Source organism: Danio aesculapii, chromosome 14 (assembly GCF_903798145.1).
Source record: "Danio aesculapii chromosome 14, fDanAes4.1, whole genome shotgun sequence".
In the NCBI taxonomy this organism is placed as follows: Eukaryota; Metazoa; Chordata; class Actinopteri; order Cypriniformes; family Danionidae; genus Danio; species Danio aesculapii.
The window spans coordinates 1,511,083-1,534,171 of NC_079448.1; the positions used below are offsets into that span (position 1 = coordinate 1,511,083).

A 23,089-nucleotide genomic window follows, 5' to 3' on the forward strand; every position below is an offset into this window, starting at 1 on the left:
TTATTATAAAGTGTATATGTGCATCCTAAATACTTACTGTATGCACTAATCTGTGCCATTTTGTATTATATTGTATATGCGCTTCCCAAATTGCAAACTTATGCACTTTTCTATGCCATTTTAATAATAAATAGTGTATATGTGCTTCCTAAATTGCATACTTATGGACTATTTTATGCCATTTTAATAATAAATAGTGTATATGTGCATCCAAAATACTTACTGTATGCACTAATCTGTGCCATTTTGTATTATATTGTATATGCGCTTCCCAAATTGCAAACTTATGCACTTTTCTATGCCATTTTAATAATAAATAGTGTATATGTGCTTCCTAAATTGCATACTTATGGACTATTTTATGCCATTTTAATAATAAATAGTGTATATGTGCATCCAAAATACTTACTGTATGCACTAATCTGTGCCATTTTGTATTATACTGTATATCCGCTTCCCAAATTGCATACTTACGCACTTTTCTATGCCATTTTAATAATAAATAGTGTATATGTGCTTCCTAAATTGCATACTTATGGACTATTTTATGCCATTTTAATAATAAATAGTGTATATGTGCATCCTAAATACTTACTGTATGCACTATTCTATGCCATTTTGTATTGTACTGTATATGCGCTTCCCAAATTGCATACTTACGCACTTTTCTATGCCATTTTAATAATAAATAGTGTATATGTGCTTCCTAAATTGCATACTTATGGACTATTTTATGCCATTTTAATAATAAATAGTGTATATGTGCATCCTAAATACTTACTGTATGCACTATTCTATGCCATTTTGTATTGTACTGTATATGCGCTTCCCAAATTGCATACTTACGCACTTTTCTATGCCATTTTAATAATAAATAGTGTATATGTGCATCCTAAATTGCATAATGGTGCACTATTCTATGCCATGTTATAGTATAAATAATAGTGTCCCAAATCACAGACTTATGCACTATTCTATTATTTTTATAGAATAAATGTTAAATACTTACTGAATGCACTTTATTATAAGTATTGTACATTTGTGTTCAAAAATTGCACACTTATGGACAATTATAAGCCATTTTTTTGTATAAATAGTGTGTATGTGCATCCCAAATTGCAAACGTTAATGTATGCATATGGTGTATATGAAATAACAGCAGGAAACAGCCAGTCTAAACCTACTTTTAATGCAATAGGGTGAGGTAGGGCCATATAATAAGTGGTTTTTACTGTATAAAATACATTATGCCTATAGAGGGTTCTCATAAGCCTCCAATACTAACCTGTGTGTGTGTGTAACGGCATTTGCGTGTGGCTCACTCATATTGCAGGAAGGCTCCACAACAACTACATTAAATAACCATTCAGAAACTGCCTGGTTCAGTTTTACCATGGTATTTGTGACTGAATATCTGCTTCATCAGTATGTGTCAGTCATTCTGCGATGTTTATTGAAAAGAGGGTGGGGACAACCAGCTCATTTGCATTTAAAGGTACAGGCGCAATATTCCCTCTGACATTTTAACAGGGTATAATAAATGATCTGAAGGGTATTTTGAGCTGAAACTTCACACACACATTCTGACAACACAAAAGAATTGTTTTATATCTTGTGCATAGGCATAATAGGATCCCTTTAAAGCTGAACTGGACACATATGGAGGTCATCATCACTGAACAACAGCATTTATGTCAACAGTCCAAACCAAATGTGCTCGCAGGGAGACCTTTGGAATTTACCCTCCGAAATAAATCTTGTCCGCTGAAGCAATAAAGTGGAAAAACACTCAGTCTGTTGTACGTGTGTGCGTCTTATCTGAGGAACGCAGCCAACATCAGCATGCTGCCTGATTAACGCCGCATTTTCAACATATTTATATACCAGTTTCATATAAAGATTTTATTGTGTGCAGACGGATGTTATGCTCCACTAGTCTCGCACACACACACACACAGGAACTGCTTCAGTGACCGTATCACTCCGCCTGCAGCTTTCCTCATGGCAGAGCACCAAACTCACTATAGTTTAACTCACAAATACTACCTCTGTTGTGTCACATCATGTGTTTAAAACAGAAAATGGTCATTTAGACTTAAAACACAATAGCTTTTGATTCAAATACCAATAAACCACTAGAACAGTGCTATGTATTTTGTTCAGATGAGTAGCTATGATGCAACATCCCTAATGTTTCCATACTGATAGGCATTCGTTTTTTTAGCATTAGCGATAGATGTTGTTGATTCTGACCTGCGATGGGTGGTCCTGCAGTCATGGGTATGGCCATGAGTCCCAGCAGGTACCCGATGGCCTGGGACGCCTGCATGGGTCCAACCAGCTCGAAGGCGATGGGGGCCATGATCGTGATGAAACAGCCGTCGCAAAGACCCATCAGCACGAAAACCACCACCAGACCCTCAAATACGGCACACTGAGGAATCATCATGGACATCAGGCCCAGCAATATGAAGGAGGCCACCTACAAACACAACAATCATCAGAGGATGAGGAGAAATGCTGCAATCACAGTTGAGATGGTTGTAAACTCTAGAGATGGTTGTGCGTGAAAATCCCAGTAGATCAGCAGTTTCTGAAATACTCAGAGCAGCCCGTCTGGCACCAACAACCATGCCATGTTCAAAGTCACTTAAATCCCATTTCTTCCTCATTCTGATGCTCGCTTTGAACAGCAGCAGATCGTCTTGACCATGTCTACATGCCTAAATGCATTGAGCTGCAGTCATGTGATTGGCTGATTAGACATTTGCGTCTTAACAAATGATTGGACAAGTGTACCTAATAAAGTGGCCGGTGAGTGAATATTCTTATTGTCAAGTATTGTCAAAAATAAATTATATACAGTATATTCACACACACACACACACACACACACACACACACACACACACACTGATACTTAACTGGTGTTTAACTAGAAAGCCAAGAGAATTTTTCACAGTATTTGCTATTATTTTTTCTTCTGGAGAAAGTCTTGTTTCTTTTAGAAATAATAAATTAGATTGACTAAAAGGTTAATGCTGAGGTCAATGTTATTAACCCTATAATTATTTTTTTAATTGGCTTCAATTTACTTCAATTGACTACAAAAAAGCATTTAAAAACAGTATATAAAGTATTTGGGGGAAAAACATTGCAGGAGGGGTCGTAATTTTGTCCTGTACATACATTTGTCCTCAAACATATATAAAGTCAAACCCAGAATTATTCACACCCCTCAGAAATTCAGACTCAAAGTTACTTTTATTCAACCAGCAAGTTTGCTTTTGACTGGAAATGACCCAGGATGCTCCCTAAAGATAATAAAACGATGTACAAGAAGCATCATTGTGGAAAAAAATGATATTTTATTTGCATTTGTACAAAAACTTAAAGTCAGAATATGCCAGGCATATAAATAATTTGAGGCTTAATTGTATATATACACACACATACAGTACACACACACACATTCTGTATTGTTTAATCTGAAATACTACTAACCCCAGTTGAAGGTTGCTGATTAAAATGACTATTGTGCATTCTTTAGCGAAAGATTTCAGAATATGCCGGTCAAATTCAGCCAACACTCTTGCATGAGCTCTTGAAAGTGCATAACTGCACACTTGTCATAATGAACAACTCACAACTCACATTCCAGATCAGGACGAGGCTCTGCAGGTTGATATTTCTGCCATTTTCTAGATAAATAAGCTATACAGCGACATTATTATTGTGTTTTGATGTGAAAATGTGTATGCTTATGCACTTTGTGAACAAAAGACAGGTGAGCTTGGTTAAAAATATCTCATAATAACAACAGAAACTGCAGCAGAGCATTCATTTTCAGCAGAAAACATCGTCTGTGAATGGAAAATGTGAATGGCACTTTTGAAGATGTTCAATTATCAACTCTGTTGTTACCTGGCAACCAAACTGATGCACCACATCATCATCTTTCCTGAGAGAGTTATTTTATATACAGGTGAAGTCTAAATTGTGTTTAAAAAGGTTAAGCATTCATTCATTCATTCATTTTATTTTCGGCTTAGTCCTTTTATTAATCTAGGGTCGCCACAGCAGAATGAACCGCCAACTTATCCAGCATATGTTTTACGCAGTGGATGCCCTTCCAGCTGCAACCCATGACTGGAAAACATCCATGCACGCTCATTCACACACATTTTTAAACATAATAATGTCTAACAACTCTTCTTCTGATAACTTCTTTAGTCTTTGCCATGATGACAGCACACAATATGTGACTGGATATTCTTCAAGACACTAGTATTCAGCTTAAAGTGACATTTAAAGGCTTAACTAGGTTAATTGGGTTAACTAGGCAAGTTACAGCAGGTTAATTACCCAGCAGGCACCTTAAAATCACATCAAAAATCAACTACAGTACTGTCCTCTCATTGTTTTTTTGATGACAGTGTTGGTCAGTTTGACATCAAGGTGCTTCACAAGCATTGTAAGGATATAAAATAAACTGATTGTTTGGAATTGAAGTTTTCAGATAAATAAAATAAGTAAATGAATAAGTTTACTCATTCACTCATTCATTTTCCTTAAGCTGAGTCCCTTTACGGACATCAGGGTTTTGACATCGAATTGATTAGCATTTGACATGTTTTTATGATGTCATTTGACCTCAAGGTGCTCACTGGGTAACATATATATTTATACTAGATATTAGGGTAATATATCTATCTATCTATCTATCTATCTATCTATCTATCTATCTATCTATCTATCTATCTATCTATCTATCTATCTATCTATCTGTCTGTCTATCTGTCTATCTGTCTATCTATCTATCTATCTATCTATCTATCTATCTGTCTATCTATCTATCTGTCTATCTGTCTGTCTGTCTATCTGTCTATCTGTCTATCTATCTATCTATCTATCTATCTATCTATCTATCTATCTATCTATCTATCTATCTATCTATCTGTCTGTCTGTCTATCTGTCTATCTGTCTATCTATCTATCTATCTATCTATCTATCTATCTATCTATCTGTCTATCTATCTGTCTGTCTATCTGTCTATCTGTCTATCTATCTATCTATCTATCTATCTATCTATCTATCTGTCTATCTGTCTGTCTGTCTGTCTGTCTGTCTGTCTGTCTGTCTATCTGTCTATCTATCTATCTATCTATCTATCTATCTATCTATCTATCTATCTATCTATCTATCTATCTATCTATCTATCTATCTATCTATCTATCTATCTATCTATCTATCTATCTATCTATCTATCTGCCTGCCTGCCTGCCTACCTGTCTGTCTGTCTGTCTACCTACCTTCCTGTCTGTCTGTCTGTCTGTCTGTCTGTCTGTCTGTCTGTCTGTCTGTCTGTCTATCTATCTATCTATCTATCTATCTATCTATCTATCTATCTATCTATCTATCTATCTATCTATCTATCTATCTTCCTGTCTGTCTGTCTGTCTGTCTGTCTGTCTGTCTGTCTGTCTACCTACCTACCTATCCATCCATCCATCCATCCATCCATCCATCCATCTATCTATCTATCTATCTATCTATCTATCTATCTATCTATCTATCTATCTATCTATCTATCTATCTATCTAGCTATCCATCTATCATCGAATTGATTAGCATTTTGATATGTTTTTATGATGTCATTTTGACCTCAAGGTGCTCACTGGGAAAAAATATATATTTATACTAAATATTAGGGTAACTATCTGTCTGTCTGTCCGTCCGTCCATCCATCTATCTATCTATTGTACACCACACATACCCCAGTTCAGGGCTGAGTCTTTGTTTGCTCTCACTGTTTTTTTGTATCAAGTGTTTCTAGTTCTTTGTTTTACCTGTCGTATTTTGGACCCAAGCCTTGTCCTTTTGTTGTATGTCTTTTTGCCCCTGTAGTGATCTTATGCCTGTTTGATGACTATAATTTGGATGACATGCATGTTCCTGTTTTGCTCCTTTATTGACCATTACCTGCCTGTATGACTAATCTTATTAAACTGCATTTGGATCTTTACTTTTGCTGTCCTTGACTCGCTGGCATCTGTCTGTCTGTCTGTCTGTCTGTCTGTCTGTCTGTCTGTATCTATCCGTCTATATTTTTGTATCGAAAAATTTATTCATAATGGAGCTAATATTATTGACTAATAATATTATTATTATATTTTTTTACATTTAAAATTATTTTATTCCAGCCAAACAAAAGAAAACAGACTTTCTACAGATAAAAACATTATAGGAAATGTTGTGAAAAAATGTCCTTGCACCTTTGAACATAACTTGGGAAATATTTGAAAAAGAAGTCCAATTTCAATAATTCTGACTTCAACTTTAGATGTGATTTAAAATAAATACATTAACACCAGTCTAGAACTACTGAGAAGAGCTCATTTAAAATATGCTGTTCTCATCTTTTTCAGTGCACATAAAGCACCTCAGACACATGAACAGCAGCTCTGCTCCTCTAATCATCTCATTAAATGGCAGAGCCGCATTAAACACAGTGGAAACTAACGAGCAGCTCCTGCGGTGCTTCTGTACCTGCATGTAGATCTTCTTGACTCCAGGTATGAGGTCTCCGATCTTTCCGAACAGCAGTCGACCGACTCCAGACGAGGCTCCGATGCACACCAGCAGCAGCCATTCCCTCTGAGTGTCTCCAAACTGCTCCTTCACGAAGTTCATCTGGCAGAGGAAAACAGCGGATGATTAACAGATGAAAAATGATCTGTCTGTCACTGTTAGGCTGAAACAAAAACACTTCAATTTAATTCATCTTTATTTCTCTAGCGATTTTACAATGGAGATTGTGTCAAAGCAGCTGAACACAGAAGTTCTAGTAAATTGAAACTGTGTGAGTCCAGTTTTCAGAGTTGAAGTTCAGTTTAGTTCAGTTCAGTGTGGTTTAATTTTCACTGCTGGAAGTATAAACACTGAAGAGCAAATCCATCGATGCGCAGCTCCCAAACCAAGCAGTGGAGGAACAAACTTCACCAATTGACCGAAGTGAAGAAAAAAAACCTTGATAGAAATCAGACTCAGTTGTGCATGACCATTTCTCCTCTGGCCAAACTTCCTGTGCACGACCACCACAGCATCTTCTCAGGATACGGCCTGGTCCAGGATTATGGAGACCTCTAGAAGCCTTGGTTGACATCATCTCCTCATACGTGGTGTCCTTTTGCATTAGTGCAACAAATAAGCAGGCGTTTACAAAGAATGCGTCTTTGCGTCTATCCATCCATCCATCCATCCATCCATCCATCCATCCATCCATCCATCCATCCATCCATCCATCCATCCATCCATCCATCCATCTATCTATCTATCTATCTATCTATCTATCTATCTATCTATCTATCTATCTATCTATCTATCTATCTATCTATCTATCTATCTATCTATCTATCTATCTATCTATCCAAAGACATGCAGTATAGGTGAATTGAAGAAGCTAAATTGGCTATAGTGTATAAGTGTGTGTGGCCGTTTCCCAATGTTGGGTTTCAGCTGGAAGGCCATCCACTGCATAAAACATATGCTGGATAAGTTGACAGTTCATTTCGCTGTGATTAACAAAGGGATAAAGCCGAAAAGAAAATGAATGAATGAATGAATGAATGAATAATTACAATGATAATAATGTAAAAGCTGCTATGGTCAACATTATTAGAGCCTTTAAAAAGCCCTAAATTTTTAACTCAATGTTTGATGTAATCTCAACTGAAACATGAGGAGAGGAGCGGGACATATAGTAGCTCCTCCCCCTTTTAAAAACAGCCAATAGCATTTAAAGTGCACTAATTGGTTTTAAAGTTTTCAGTGTGAATGCACTACTTACACTAGTTATACTACAAGATGGCGTAGAATAGTGCATAAGCATGTGACTTGGGACGCACCTAATGTGTAAAGTAATGAAGGAGGAGGAACTTGTCAGATACTAGAGAGCATTTGATTGGTCAAGATTTGATTTTGCGCCAGACCACACACCACACACCAGCTGATTGGTGGAGAGGAGACAGAGTGATGAAGCCAATTATGATATGGGGGTCATGATGGACAGAGGCCAGTGAGTAGTTTTGGCCAGGATGCCGGGGTTAAACCCCTACTCTTTTTCGAAGGACATCCTGGGATATTTAATGACCACAGAGAGTCAGGACCTCGGTTTAACGTCTCATCCGAAAGACGGCACTCACTGAGCAGTATAGAGTCCCCGTCACTATACTGGGGCATTAGGACCCACACAGACCACAGGTTGGGTGCCCCCTGCTGGCCTCACTAACACCACTTCCGGCAGCAACCTAGCTTTCCCATGTGGTCTCTCATCCAGGTACTGACCAGGCGCAGCCCTGCTTAGCTTTAGTAGGCGACCATGTGAGAGTTGCAGAGAGCTAGCTGCCGCCTGAAATGAGAATGAACCGCTAACATGTGTTTTACACAGCGGATATCCTTCCAGCTGCAACCCAGAACTGGGAAACACCCATACACACTCATCAACACACACACTCATACACTACGGCCAATTCAGTTCATCAATTCCCCTATAGATAGATAACTCAGTACATAGCTGACTGTATAAACGCTGCTGGACTGAACGCTCATCACTCCTGTGTTCATCAAAGCCTGTTTTCTTCATCTTCATCAATGACTGCATTAATGGTGGGAACGCAGGAAAAGCAGCTATAAGGTGAAGGTTTCCGCTCATAGACGCCCTTGTTTCTAAGAAGGGAAGAGGGGTTAAAAATAAAAGCCTTCTGAAGCATTTCCTCATGCTAGAGATCACAGGAGGAGCGCTTTACAAAAGAGGCTGAATGAGGAAAGCTCAGGGGTGCAACAAAAGCAGAACTCACACTCTGCCTTAATGTGGAGGAGGGGCTTTCCTGCTTGATCATGTTCAGCCAATCACACATGCACACATGCACAAATACACACATACATATGAATTAACATACATGCACCTACGTACATGCGCAAACACACACATACATACATGCACACACACAATTAAACCCGCACATGCACACATATACACACACATACATGCACATATCCATACCTGCACATGCATACACCCACCCAGCCACACACACACACACACACACACACACACACACACACACACACACACACACACACTAATATGCATGCACAAACGCACACACAAAAACTCAAACAAAAGCATGCATACCCACACATGCACACATACACACATACATGTTCATAAATGCACAGGCATACACTCACACATATGCACACGCACACACAAACACACTCACACTCACACACATGCATACATACATACATACGCACACAAACACAGACGGACTCTCACATATACATACATAAAAACACACACACACACACACACACGCTTACACAACAAAAGCCAGGACTCAGTGTTTACTTCTGGTCTAAAGCCTGAAAAAACAGCCGTTGGAAGAAAGCGAGAGAGGGAAGAGAAAGAGCTCTCAACTTTACAACAAAACACACACACACATCTTGGCTAACTCGCAGCTAATCAAATAAACACTGGCTTCAAACACATACCGACGGTTCACATATATAAACAAAACTGCTATATAAAAAATTCCAGCAAATGTGCTTACAAACACACTTCTCCTCACACTCTTCTAGTCAAGGCTTGAACAGAGAGTTCAAATCAGTGTTCTAGAGAGTTTATGAAACACTGTTACCTCTCTGTTTTATTAAAGGGACCTATTCTGCCACTTTTACAAGTAAAATACGTCTCGGATGTCCCTAGAGTATGTGTGTGAAGGTTATTCATACTTTTGTGGAAACTGATACATTGAACAGAAAGGTCTGGGGAAACATGATCCAACATGAAAAATACTAAAATATATAGTAAATACTATCATGTTTTTGAATCAAACTATAGTAAAATACTTGAATTGATCTGTTGTGGTGATTCTACAGTTGCTATGGCAACAAAACAACTATAGTACTTGATCTGTTGTGATCATACTAAAGTTGCTATGGCAACAAAACAACTATAGTATTCGGTCTGTTGTGATCATACTAAAGTTGCCATGGCAACAAAACAACTATAGTATTCGGTCTGTTGTGATCATACTAAAGTTGCCATGGCAACAAAACAACAATAGTAATCGGTCTGTTGGGATAATTCTAAAGTTGCTATGGCAACAAAACAACTATAGTAATCGATCTGTTGGGATAATTCTAAAGTTGCCATGGCAACAAAACAACTATAGTAATCGGTCTGTTGGGATAATTCTAAAGTTGCTATGGCAACAAAACAACTATAGTAATCGATCTGTTGGGATAAATCTAAAGTTGCCATGGCAACAAAACAACTATAGTAATCGATCTGTTGGGATACTTCTAAAGTTGCTATGGCAACAAAACAACTATAGTAATCAATTAGTTGGGGAAAATCTAAAGTTGCTATGGCAACACAATAACTATAGCAAACGATCTGTTGGGATAAATCTAAAGTTGCTATGGCAACAAAACAACTATAGTAAACGATCTGTTGGGATAAATCCAAAGTTGCTATGGTAACAAAACAACTATAGCAATCGATTTGTTGGGACGATTCTAAAGTTGCTATGGCAACAAAACAACTATAGTAATCGATCTGTTGTGATCATACTAAAGTTGCTATGACAACACAACAACTATAACAATCGATCCATTGAGATAATTCTGAAGTTGCTATGGCAACACAACTATAGCAATCATTCTGTTGGGATAATTCTAAAGTTGCTATGGTAACACAACAACTATAACAATCGATATGTTGTGATCATTCTAAAGTTGCTATGGCAACAAAACAACTAAAGCAATCGATCTGTTGTGTTGATTCTACAGTTGCTATGGTAACACAACAACTATAGCAATTGATCTTTTGGGATGATTGTAAAGTTTCCATGGTTATATAAATAAATGACCCAACACTGTATTTTTCCTCAACTATAGGGTATGTTATACTATAATGCACCACAGTTTACTGTAGTAAAAACTAAAGTGTACTACATTATTACAGTTCACTGTAGTAAATACTACAGTATGCTGGAGCATTTCTTGACAAAATGTTTTAATAACTATAATACAACCAGTATAACTCACTTTACTATAGTATGGTTTAAAAGCACTGCAGTATTTACTTTAAATTACTGTAGTATTTTTTTCCCATGGGATTATATAAGTTTAGCATGGTGGCTCAGTGGTTAGCACTGTGGCCTCACAGCAAGAAGGTCGCTGGTTCGAGTTCCGGCTGGGCCAGTTGGCATTTCTGTGTGGAGTTTGCATGTTCTCCTCGTGTCGGCGTGGGTTTCCTCGTGTTGGCATGGGTTTCCTCCAGGTGCTCCAGTTTCCCCCACAGTCCAAACACATGCGCTATAGGGGAATTGATCAACTAAGTTGGCCGTAGTGTGTGAATGAGTATGTATGGGTATTTCCCAGTACTGGGTTGCGTCTGGAAAGGCATCTGCTATGTAAAACATATGCTGGAATAGTTGGCGGTTCATTCCGCTGTGGCAACCCCTGATAAATAAGGGACTAAGCTGAAGGAAAATGAATGTTTCATCAGAACACATTTCCATTAAGATCAGTGAAGCAAAGCAATCACACACACACTCCGAACAATTAAAGTCTTAAATTACTGCATTCACAGCGAAAGAACAGCAGCACACATGATGGAAACATCTGCGTCAGGAGTGTGTCAGCAAACACAACAACATACTCTTACAGTTCAAGACAAAACTATTAGCCCTGCTAGGAAATTGTATTTTCTAATCATAATAGTGTTAATAATTCATCTCTAATAACTGATTTATTTTCTCTTTGTCATGATGACAGTAAATAATATTAGACTAGATATTCTTCAAGACACTAGTATTCAGCTTAAAGTGACATTTAAAGGCTTAACTAGGGTAATTAGGGTAAAGTTGGGGTAATTAGGCAAGTCGTTGTATAACAGTGGTTTGTTCTGGAGACAATGGAAAACAACAATTTCTTAGGTTTTGTACCATAGTTTACAACACAAAGACAGACAATATATCACTTCAAACGATTAAAAAGTGTTAATAAAAGACCCTTTAAAAACATCATCAAAAGATAATGCAATTCACAAGCTAAATAAAATGTATAATACAAATTATTATTATATATACAATTATTATTAATATTATTATTATTACACTGTAAAAAATTATAAGAAAAAGTCAACCCAGGCTCATTATAGATCCATACCCCTGTATACATTTCTGGAGAGTGAGAAATACATCCCAGGAGCTCCATTTTTTTGCAGGTTTTTTTTTTTGTGAATCCACCAGAGGGCGCTGTTCAGATCTCAAATTCCTCTTACGAGTGCCATTCATGCTGCTGTTGTGATGTAAATCCACCAGAGGCCGCTGTCGACTGACTGACTGACTGACTGACCCACCCTCCTCCTTCCCTAAACCCAACCAATAGTGTTTTCAAAAGCACAGATTGACCAGTGTCCACCCAATTCCCTAAACCAAAGTCTCCCTAAACCCAACCGACAGTGTTTTTAATTTTACCACATTCTCACTCTGTTATTTACTTCGTTATTTAATTTTTTGGCTTCTGTTTTTGTCTTACCCGCTTTCTGGAACTGTTCTTCACCAGAAACGAACCCTATCATCGCGGTCAACTCCTCTCTGTGTCTCAAGTCCACCAACGTACATGGCTAGCTACTGGACAAACTGGTAACAGCAGTAAAGTTGTCCATACTCATGTATACAGTCAGCTGGTAGCGTGAATAGAAACAGAAGCCATCATCGGCGTCATACCACCCTGTGGCGTTCGTTTTAAAGACGAAATGCCATACGTAGCTCTGGCTACATAATTCATGCTCTCCAGAAGTGTATATAGGACTAAGTTTTCACAATGAGGCCGTGTTGCAACAAGTCTTACTTTCATTCACTCTAATAGGTCAGATAAATCTCCCAGAGATCAGATAAATCTATTTAGTTTTATGAGGTGTAACTTCATATTTCGAGTCTGTTTAACTAATATAAGTTGAGGTGACTTTAATTTTATTATATAAATAATTATAAAAAACATACATCACCAAAATCTGTTAATTTACTGATATTTTATCTTGATCATTAGGGAAATAATAGCAAAAAGAACACAAAAGTCAGAGGAGGGTTAATGATGTCCTCTCCAACAGAAGTGTGTTCATCTCTATGACAACCAGAGGTGAAACCAGGACACAATCCCAGAGTCTGACCCGAGGTGACACACACACACACACACACACACGCTTAATAATTCATCATCAACATGTGTGCGCTCGTCACATAGGCTTTCTGTCATGCAGAGAGCGGTAAATATTTCAGCCGGCTGAAGCCTCACACATGATTTATGCATGAACAGACGCCTCTCGCTCCTATAGCTGCACTCTCGGTGTTAAACACACACACACACACATACAGTACACAGACAGAAATCACAGCTGTTTTCTTCATTATGTCTCATAAACATCAAGCTCCGCAACATGTCAAACTCTGTTTAACATTCAGCTTAAAAATTAAAATGGACTTTTTTTGCATTAACTGACCTGCATTAGCATAATAAAAACACTACCTCATTTATTTACTGAACTATCAGAGAATTGGCATCACAGAGACACACACAGCACAAACACACACATTTATCTTTGTAAAAAAATGATGAATTATTTCCAAAAAGAAGCTTTAGGTATAGAAGAGTTTTAGATATAATTTAAGTGTGAAAAAAATGACGTTCACACAAAAAGTGAAAATATTCACACTTTATTTTACAAGCAAGGTTATTTGAGGTTATTTGTTTATTTAAGTAACATTAGGACATCAAGGTCAATTTCGATGCATAAAAACAGCGGTTTTTAATAATGGAAAAAACTGTGAACGTTTTAAAAATGTAGTAAAAACTTTCAAATTAAATTAAAATACATATTATTTATTTATACACCTGTTTTTCAGATTTTTGACTATTCTTTATGGGTCATGTTAGATCCAGGCATGTATAAAGCATCATTGGGGTAACACTCATCACTCTTGATCTTTTAGGTTCATTCATTCATTTTCTTTTCGGCTTAGTCCCTTTACTAATCAGTGGTGGCCACAGTTGAATGAACCCCCAACTTATCACTTACTACAGCAATAAAGGCTGTAGTATACTTTAGATTTTACTACAGTAAACTGTGGTGTATTGTAGTATAGTAATACACCCTAGAGTTCCCAAAACTACAGTATTGAGTCATTTGTTTATATTATTATAGTTGGTGCGTTGCCATAGCCACTGTAGAATCACAACAGATCAAAAACCCTAGTTGTTGTTGTGTTGCCATAACAACTATAGAACTACCAAAAAAGATCAATTACTATAGTTATTGTGTTACCATGACAACTTAAGAACTAGCACAAAAGACCAATTACTATAGTTGTCCTCGTGTTACCATATCAACTAAAGTACCACAACCGACCAATTACTTTTGAATTTGAAAACTAAAGTTGTTGTGTTACCATAGCAACTATTAAACCACCACCACAGATCAATTACTTTAGAATTTGAATACTGTAGTTGTTGTGTTACCATAGTAACTATAGAACTGCCACAAAAGACCAATTTCTATAGTTGTTGTTGTGTTACCATAGCAACTATTAAACCGCCACAACAGATTAATTATCATGGCTGTTGTGGTGTTACCATAGCAACTATAGAACTGCCACAAAATACCAATTACTATAGTTGTTGTTGTGTTACCATAGCAACTATAGAACTGCCACAAAAGGCCAATTACTATAGTTGTTGTTGTGTTACCATAGCAACTAAAGAACTACCACAATAAACCAATTACTATAGTTGTTCTTGTGTTACCATAGCAACTTAAGAAGTACCAAAAAATATCAATTCCTATAGTTGTTCTTGTGTTACCATAGCAACTAAAGTACCAAAAAATATCAATTCCTATAGTTCTTGTGTTACCAAAGCAACTTAAGAAGTACCAAAAAATATCAATTCCTATAGTTGTTCTTGTGTTACCATAGCAACTAAAGAACTACCAAAAATATCAATTCCTATAGTTGTCTTGTGTTACCATAGCAACTAAAGAACTACCAAAAATAGTAATTACTATAGTTGTTCTTGTGTTTCTATAGCAACTAAAGAGTTACAACAACAAATCAATTACTTTAGAATTTTAATACTACAGTTGTTGTGTTACCATAGCAACTATAAAACCGCCACAACAGATCAATTATCATGGCTGTTGCGGTGTTCCCATAGCAACTATAGAACTGCCACAAAAGACCAATTTCTATTGTTGTTGTTGTGTTACCATAGCAACTATTAAACCGCCACAACAGATAAATTATCATGGCTGTTGTTGTGTTACCATAGCAACTATAGAACTGCCACAAAATACCAATTACTATAGTTGTTGTTGTGTTACCATAGCAACTAAAGAACTACCACAATAAACCAATTACTATAGTTGTTCTTGTGTTACCATAGCAACTATAGAACTGCCACAAAATACCAATTACTATAGTTGTTGTTGTGTTACCATAGCAACTATAGAACTGCCACAAAATACCAATTACTATAGTTGTTGTTGTGTTACCATAGCAACTAAAGAACTGCCACAAAATACCAATTACTATAGTTGTTGTTGTGTTACCATAGCAACTAAAGAACTACCACAACCGACCAACTACTTTAGAATTTGAATACTATAGTTGTTGTGTTACCATAGCAAGTATAGAACTGCCAGAAAAAGGCCAATTACTATAGTTGTTGTGTTACCATAGCAACTAAAGAACTACCAAAAATATCTATTCCTATAGTTGTTCTTGTGTTACCATAGCAACTAAACAACTACCAAAAAATCAATTCCTATAGTTGTGTTACCATAGAAACTAAAGAACTACCAAAAATATCAATTACTATAGTTGTTCTTGTGTTACCATAGCAACTAGAGCTACAACAACAGATCAATTACTTTAGAATTTTAATACTACAGTTGTTGTGTTACCATAGCAACTATAAAACTGCCATAACAGATCAATTACCACAGTTGTTGTTGTGTTACCACAGCAACTATAAAACCGCCACAACAGATCAATTGTCATAGTTGTTGTTGTTTTACCATAGCAACTATAGAACTGCCACAAAAGACCAATTACTATAGGTGTTGTTGTGTTACCATAACAACTAAAGAACTACCACAATAAACCAATTACTATAGTTGTTTTTGTGTTACCATAGCAACTAAAGAGACTTTAGAAAATTTTTTGGTGTTACCAGAGCAACTATAAAACCACAATAAAATTGACCCAAAATTGCAATAATAAATATTTGTTCACAAAAAGCCAGCATTAACAGATGAATAAGCCATGATTTGTGCTCTCTCAGTGCCCTCAATCTCCTACAGATGATCTTCTGACATCCTCCATCAGGTTATTCTTAAAGACCCTGATGTTTCTGAGGTTGAATGTGTTGAGTGGCCTCGTTAGCATAAAAATGTGCTCATTGTGATTTACTGCTGGCTTCATCAGGGCTCGCGGCCAAATGTGCGCAAGGCGAGATATTAATTATGCTTTAAATCTGGCTGAAACTGTGAAATTCCCTGAGGAGAGCGAGAAACGCTGGGCCGCCATTCTGACTCAAAACAATCATCACTCTTTACTGGTGAATCACAAGTCATTTGATTTCAGTCTGCTGCACAGTGAATTTAGAGAGGTTATTTTTAATTCAGTTCAACTTGAGTAACATGCAGCTCATTCCAATTAGCTTTCTGAAATACTCCTTACTATTTACATTTATATACAGTACATGAATTAATAACCTGCAATAAATACTGTAGTATACTTTAGATTTTACTACCGTAAACTGTGGTGTATTGTAGTATAATACACTGAATCCTGTTTATATATATATGTATATACAACAGCTCTGTCTGGTTCTCGAATCTGATTGGCTGACAGCCATGCAATATTCTGCAATACAGCCTCTTCACCCTTGTGTCACTCACACGTGGAGTGACAGCAGATCAATAAACTCACTACAGTTTGACAAACATTGCAGCTGTTGGACATCATAATGTACTATTGAGGCTTTTTCAGGTGAGAACGTAGTTGTTTAGATAGCAATAATACAGGTTATTTATAAGAATAGAGCCTATTTTAAAGATTCATCATGTCTGAGATACAGAGCATCAGCAGCCATCAGTCTGTCAAACTGAGCAGAGCAAAGACGGTTGATGCTGTCCATCCACAAGATGGCGACAGAGACCGCATAATAAGCCCTTAGAGGAGAAAAACTCAGCGTAATTACAAACTACAGCTCATTGAATCATTATAACAGGGGCGTAGCAACCGGGGGGGGACAGGGGCATACGTCCGCCTCACTTTTAGAGACAGACCATTTAAAAAGAGGTTATTAATAATTATATAAGAGAAAACTTTTGGATCTCAATCAGCTGTCCCCGCACTTTTAACATATCCGCTACGCCCTTGCATTACAACACAGGTGACACTCTAAGTCGATCTCTCTCTTTTGTATGTTGTATTGCTGTATCTATACCATAGTAATCTGCTAGTGTTTGCTTTGCTTTGTCTTTTTCGACATTAATTATTATGATCTCCTGATTGCAGCAGAGAAATACTGGGAAATCTCTGTAGACTGATGGCATTTCATGCCGTTCAGCCTTATAATCTTAAAATGTCAGCAAAATCAGCTGTTCTGTCATCACAAAAAAGGTAAAGTTGGACATTGGGGTAAATTTTATTCATTCATTCATTTTCTTTTTGGCTTAGTCCCTTTATTAATCTGGGGTCGCCACAGCGGAATGAACCGCCAACTTATCCAGCACATGTTTTACGCAGCGGATGCCCTTGCAGCTGTAACCCAACACTGGGAAAGGAGTAAAGCTGATTTAAGTAATTTTTTTCTGAATCCTCTGAAATTAAAAACCTAAAACTTAAAAGTGGAAACTGAATAATACAAGTTATGTTGCACTGAAAAATGTAAAAGAAATGTTTAAAAATCATCAAAACTAATGCAGAAATAAATAAAGCTATATATAGCCTTTTTGTATTTAAGAACTTAAAAACAATCAAAAGCAAATTAAAAAAAGGCTAAAAACACGTCATTGCTAAAACAAAAAATACTATAAAGGCGTATATATCATTATATATATATATATATGTCAATTACTTTCAAGTCACATTTGTATATTTCATTTTGCATGTGCACATTTTTGTAATTCTCATCATCCTCAAAAGCAATTCTCCTTTGCTGTAACATAATGATTATAATATACAACATATTTATATCGTCATAAACTAAATAATATTTAGACATTTTAAAAAAAATCTCAAAATGAGTGTGCAAATGACCACTGACTTTATAAAAATGTATAAATAATATGCAATGGACTTAAAATAAAGTAAAAATATTCATCCTATAACTACAGGATTCATATACAGTTAAAGGCAGAATTATTAGCTCCCCTGAATTATTTTTTCTACAATTTCTGTTTAACGGAGAGCAGATTTCTTCAGCACATTTCTGATCTTAATAGTGTTAATAACTCATCTCATATAGCTGATTTATTTTCTCTTTGCCATGATGACAGTAAATAATATTAGACTAGATATTCTTCAAGACACTAGTATTCAGCTTAAAGTGACATTTAAAGGCTTACCTAGGTTAATTAGGTTAACTAGGCAGGTTAGGGTAATTAGGCAAGTCATTGGATAACAGGTTTGTTCTGTAGACTATTTTAAAAAATATTGCTTAAAGGGGCTAATAATATTAACCTTAAAATTGGTTTAAAGCAATTAAAATTTGGCTTTTATTCTAGCCAAAATAAAAGAAATAAGACTTTCTCCAGAAGAAAAAATATTTTAGGAAATACTGTGAAAATTTCCTGCATTTGTTCAACATCATTTGGGAAATATTTGAAAAATAACAAATATTCAGAGGGGGTTTAATAATTGTGATTTAAACTGTTTATATACTTATACACTTATATTTTTCATTCATACATTCATTTTCCTCCGGCTTAGTCCCTGATTCCTCAGGGGTCACCACAGCAGAATGAACCGCCAACTACGCTGGCATTTGTTTTATGCAGTGGATGCTCTTCCAGAAGCAACCCAAGTTGAAACAACTTGCAAACGTCCTTTTTTAAGTGTATAAAATAACGTTTATTATTGTGATGTGAAGGCAGGACTCACCAGGTGAACATAGGGCACGAAGTATCCGAGCACAGCAGTGGCGACACCGAAGGCCCAGACGCGGTACGTCAGAATGCTGAACACCCGCACGTTGAAGTACCTCCTGATTTTGGCCAGACCCTTCTGCCACCTGCTGGCAGACTCTGGAGTCAAGGGTCCTCCGTCCACTGCCATGCCAGGCATCGGGCACATGCCGCTGGGCAGGAGCGGTCTGAAGGCCAGGGCCAGCAGCGCCTGCACCAGCATGAAGATACTGAGGATCTGGAAGGTTCTGGGCAAACCAAGTGGCTCCACAACCTTCTTCAGCAGCACCGGCAGCCCCATGGAGAACAGACTACTGCCCGCCGTCACCACACCATTCGCCAAACCCAGACGCTGGCGAAAATAATGACCCAGGATCACCAGAGACGGCTGGAATGCAAATGAGGAGCCGCAGCCAAAGAGAATCCCGTATGTAAAGTACCAGAGACCAAGAGTCCTGGAGAAACAGAACACAGAGAAACGTCAGAAACAATGAGGATCATTGACTAGCAACTTTTTAAGTCTGAGTGGACCTATTCTGCTTCTTTCTACAAGATGTAAAATGCGTCTCTGATGTCTGATGAAGTTTCAGCTCACAATAGCACACAGATGATGTTTTCTAGCTCTCTGAAACTGACCCTTTTGGGCTTTGATCCTAACTGTGGCGTTTTGGTGACTGTCGCTTTAAATTCAAATGAGATGCTCTTTTAAAAAGAAGGCGGAGCCACAAACACCTGTGTGTCAGCATAGTGACAGATTCAAAAACAAGACTGTCAGTGTGTGATAATGCGTCAGTCTACCTATCTATCTATCTGTCCGTCCGTCCGTCCGTCCGTCCGTCTATCTATCTATCTATCTATCTATCTATCTATCTATCTATCTATCTATCTATCTATCTATCTATCTATCTATCTATCTATCTATCTATCTATCTGTCTGTCCATCCGTCCGTCTGTCCGTCCATCCATCGGTCCGTGCATCTGTCCATCTGTCCGTCCGTCTATCCGTTTATCCATCTGTTCGTCTGTCTGTCTATCCGTATCTATGTATCTATGTATCTATGTATCTATGTATCTATCTATCTATCTATCTATCTATCTATCTATCTATCTATCTATCTATCTGTCCGTCCGTCCGTCTGTCCGTCCGTCCATCCGTCCATCCGTCCGTCCATCTGTCCGTCCATCTGTCCGTCCGTCTGTCCGTCCATCTGTCCGTCCGTCTGTCCGTCTATCCGTCCCTCCGTCTGTCTATCCATCCGTCCGTCCGTCCGTTCGTCCGTCCGTCTATCCATCCGTTCGTCCGTCCGTCCGTCTATCCGTCCGTTCGTCCGTCCGTCTATCTGTCCATTCGTCCGTCTGTCTATCCGTCCGTTCGCCTGTCTGTCTATCCGTCCATCAGTCAGTCTATCCGTCCGTCTATCTATCTATCTATCTATCTATCTATCTATCTATCTATCTATCTATCTATCTATCTATCTATCTATCTATCTATCTATCTATCTATCTATTTATATATCTATATATCTATCTATCTATCTATCTATCTGTCTGATAAACTGATTAATAAAATCAATATTTTGCTTTTATGTGTGCACAAAAGTAACTTGGATTGAGCCACTGAAGAGAATAAGCTGTTTTGAGGAGTTTTTTTGGTATTTTTCTGGACTTTACACGACTTGTATCCCTTACTGTCTGAGAGAGCTCCAGGATTTCATCTAAAATATCTTCATTTGTGTTCTGAAGATGAAAGAAGGTCTCTGAGGATTGAAACAGCGTGAGGGTTATTAATTAAGAATAGTATTTCTTTTTTAACCTGTTATGAATGTGCTCAACAGCTCGCAAATGTTTGGATTATCATGAAAATTAATTTTCAAAAATCCCCTTTTTTAAAACCATTCATTAGCAAAAGAGCACACTGTGATGCACACACACTGTATAATAGAGTAGACATACTGTTCATTACACACATACTGTATATCTATGCTGAGCGGATGTTTACATGTCTGACTGCATGAACACCAGCAGAGAATAAAGAGAGGCGGATACACTCTATAAACACACACAGACATACACACATGTACAGTTGAAGTGAGAATTATTATTATTATTTATATATATATATATTTGCCAAATGATGTTTGACAGAGCAAGGAAATTTTCACAGTAATTCTGATAATATTTTTTCTTCTGGAGAAAGTCTTATTTGTTTTATTTCGGCTAGAATAAAAGCAGTTTTTAATTGTTTAAATACCATTTTAAGGTCAAAATTATGTTTTTTCAATAGTCTACAAAACAAACCATCATTATACAATGACTTGCCTAATTACCCTAACCTGCCTAGTTAACCTAATTAACCTAGTTAAGTCTTTAAATATCACTTTAAGCTGAATACTAGTGTCTTGAAGAATATCTAGTCTAATATTATTTGCTGTCATCATGACAAAGAGAAAATAAATCAGTTATTAGAGATGAGTTATTAAAACTATTATGATTAGACATCTGCTCTCTGTCACACAGAAATTGGGGGAAAAAATAAACAGGGGGGCTAATAATTCTGACTTAAACTGTATGCCCAAACACACACAGACATACACACACACACACACACACACACAAAGACTGAACTGAACTCAACACAGCTTTAATTCAATAACGAAACATCTGCATCATTGAGAAAGTCTCAGACTGAGGATGTGGAGGATTTGTGAATGAACCGCTGATGTCTGAACACAAACACATGCACTATAAAGCTGAAAGAATTAAAGTCAACTCAAAAGCCCAGTGCATGGGTCATTTCACAGGAAACGATGGGTCATTCCCTGTTTGTATTGCAATTTATAGTTATATAGTTGAAGTCAGAATTATTCGCCCTCATGTGAATTTGTCCCTTTTCCAAATATTTCCCAAATGATGTTGAACAGATTCAGGAAATTTCCACAGTATTTCCTATAGTATTTTTTCTTCTAGAGAAAGTCTTATTTAGCAATGTGTTGAACAATTCTTCTCAGTTAAACAGAAATTGGGGTCAAAAATATACAAGAGGGCTAATAATTCTGACTTCAACTGTATATAGTCCAAATTATATGAACTCATATTGCGAATATGAAGTGAAAAAGCCAAAATAATTTAAATAAAACAACGAGTAAAAGAGGCTAAATGAGAAAAAGGAATAAAATCATGTATTTACGTGGCGAAGGAGCTGGTGAGAAGACCGATGAAGGCCACAAATGCTCCACACACGGCTGTCTTCCGGCATCCGAAGTGATCGGTGAACATGCTGACCACAGGAGAACAGAAGAAGATCATGCCCATCGCCAGCGCACCAACCCAAGCTGAGGAAACACACACACACACACACACACCACAGATCAGTCACAACATACAGACAGACTGCAGCATTCGTAGTATTGCAGAGCATAGACATCTGATATCAGGGTTTGTCCTGCTTTTGATGCATCAATATGCAAGATGGCTTGGGCCAGGAATTTGAATGTGGAGGTGGCTGATGAGATCTGGGAGGAAATCCTGTCGAGAATAGAGAAAGTCGATAAATTTGAGGCATAAATTGAAAGTTTTACATCGCTTTCACTTTCCTAAAACTAGATTTCAAGAGTTCCCACTTAGATATGCTTGGCGTCTAAAGCAGGTTTGGCATGCTGTCCCGGGAGAGAACCCTGAGCTCGGAGATATTTGAGCCCAGGGCTCCCGCCCGGTCGATAAGCATATCAGGAGATCCGAGATCAGGTAGGTCTCGAGAGCTCCCCCTTTAGAAAAGGGAGGAAAAGGAGGAGATGGGGTGGAAGGGGGGATTCCTTTAAACGAAG

The 23,089-nt window shown here is 37.4% G+C and overlaps 1 protein-coding gene across 1 annotated transcript in view; it reads right to left on the reverse strand.

The window, feature by feature from the left end:
• Window positions 1–23,089, reverse strand: part of slc16a2 (solute carrier family 16 member 2) — a 55,847-nt gene that overhangs the window by 9,431 nt on the left and 23,327 nt on the right. Inside the window, exons 2-5 of the mRNA XM_056472976.1 lie at window positions 22,453–22,597; window positions 19,243–19,720; window positions 6,551–6,694; window positions 2,254–2,482 (exon numbers count right to left, since the gene is read on the reverse strand). Of these exons, the coding sequence (XP_056328951.1) occupies window positions 2,254–2,482; window positions 6,551–6,694; window positions 19,243–19,720; window positions 22,453–22,597 (996 nt within the window). The remainder of the gene's footprint in view (window positions 1–2,253; window positions 2,483–6,550; window positions 6,695–19,242; window positions 19,721–22,452; window positions 22,598–23,089) is intronic.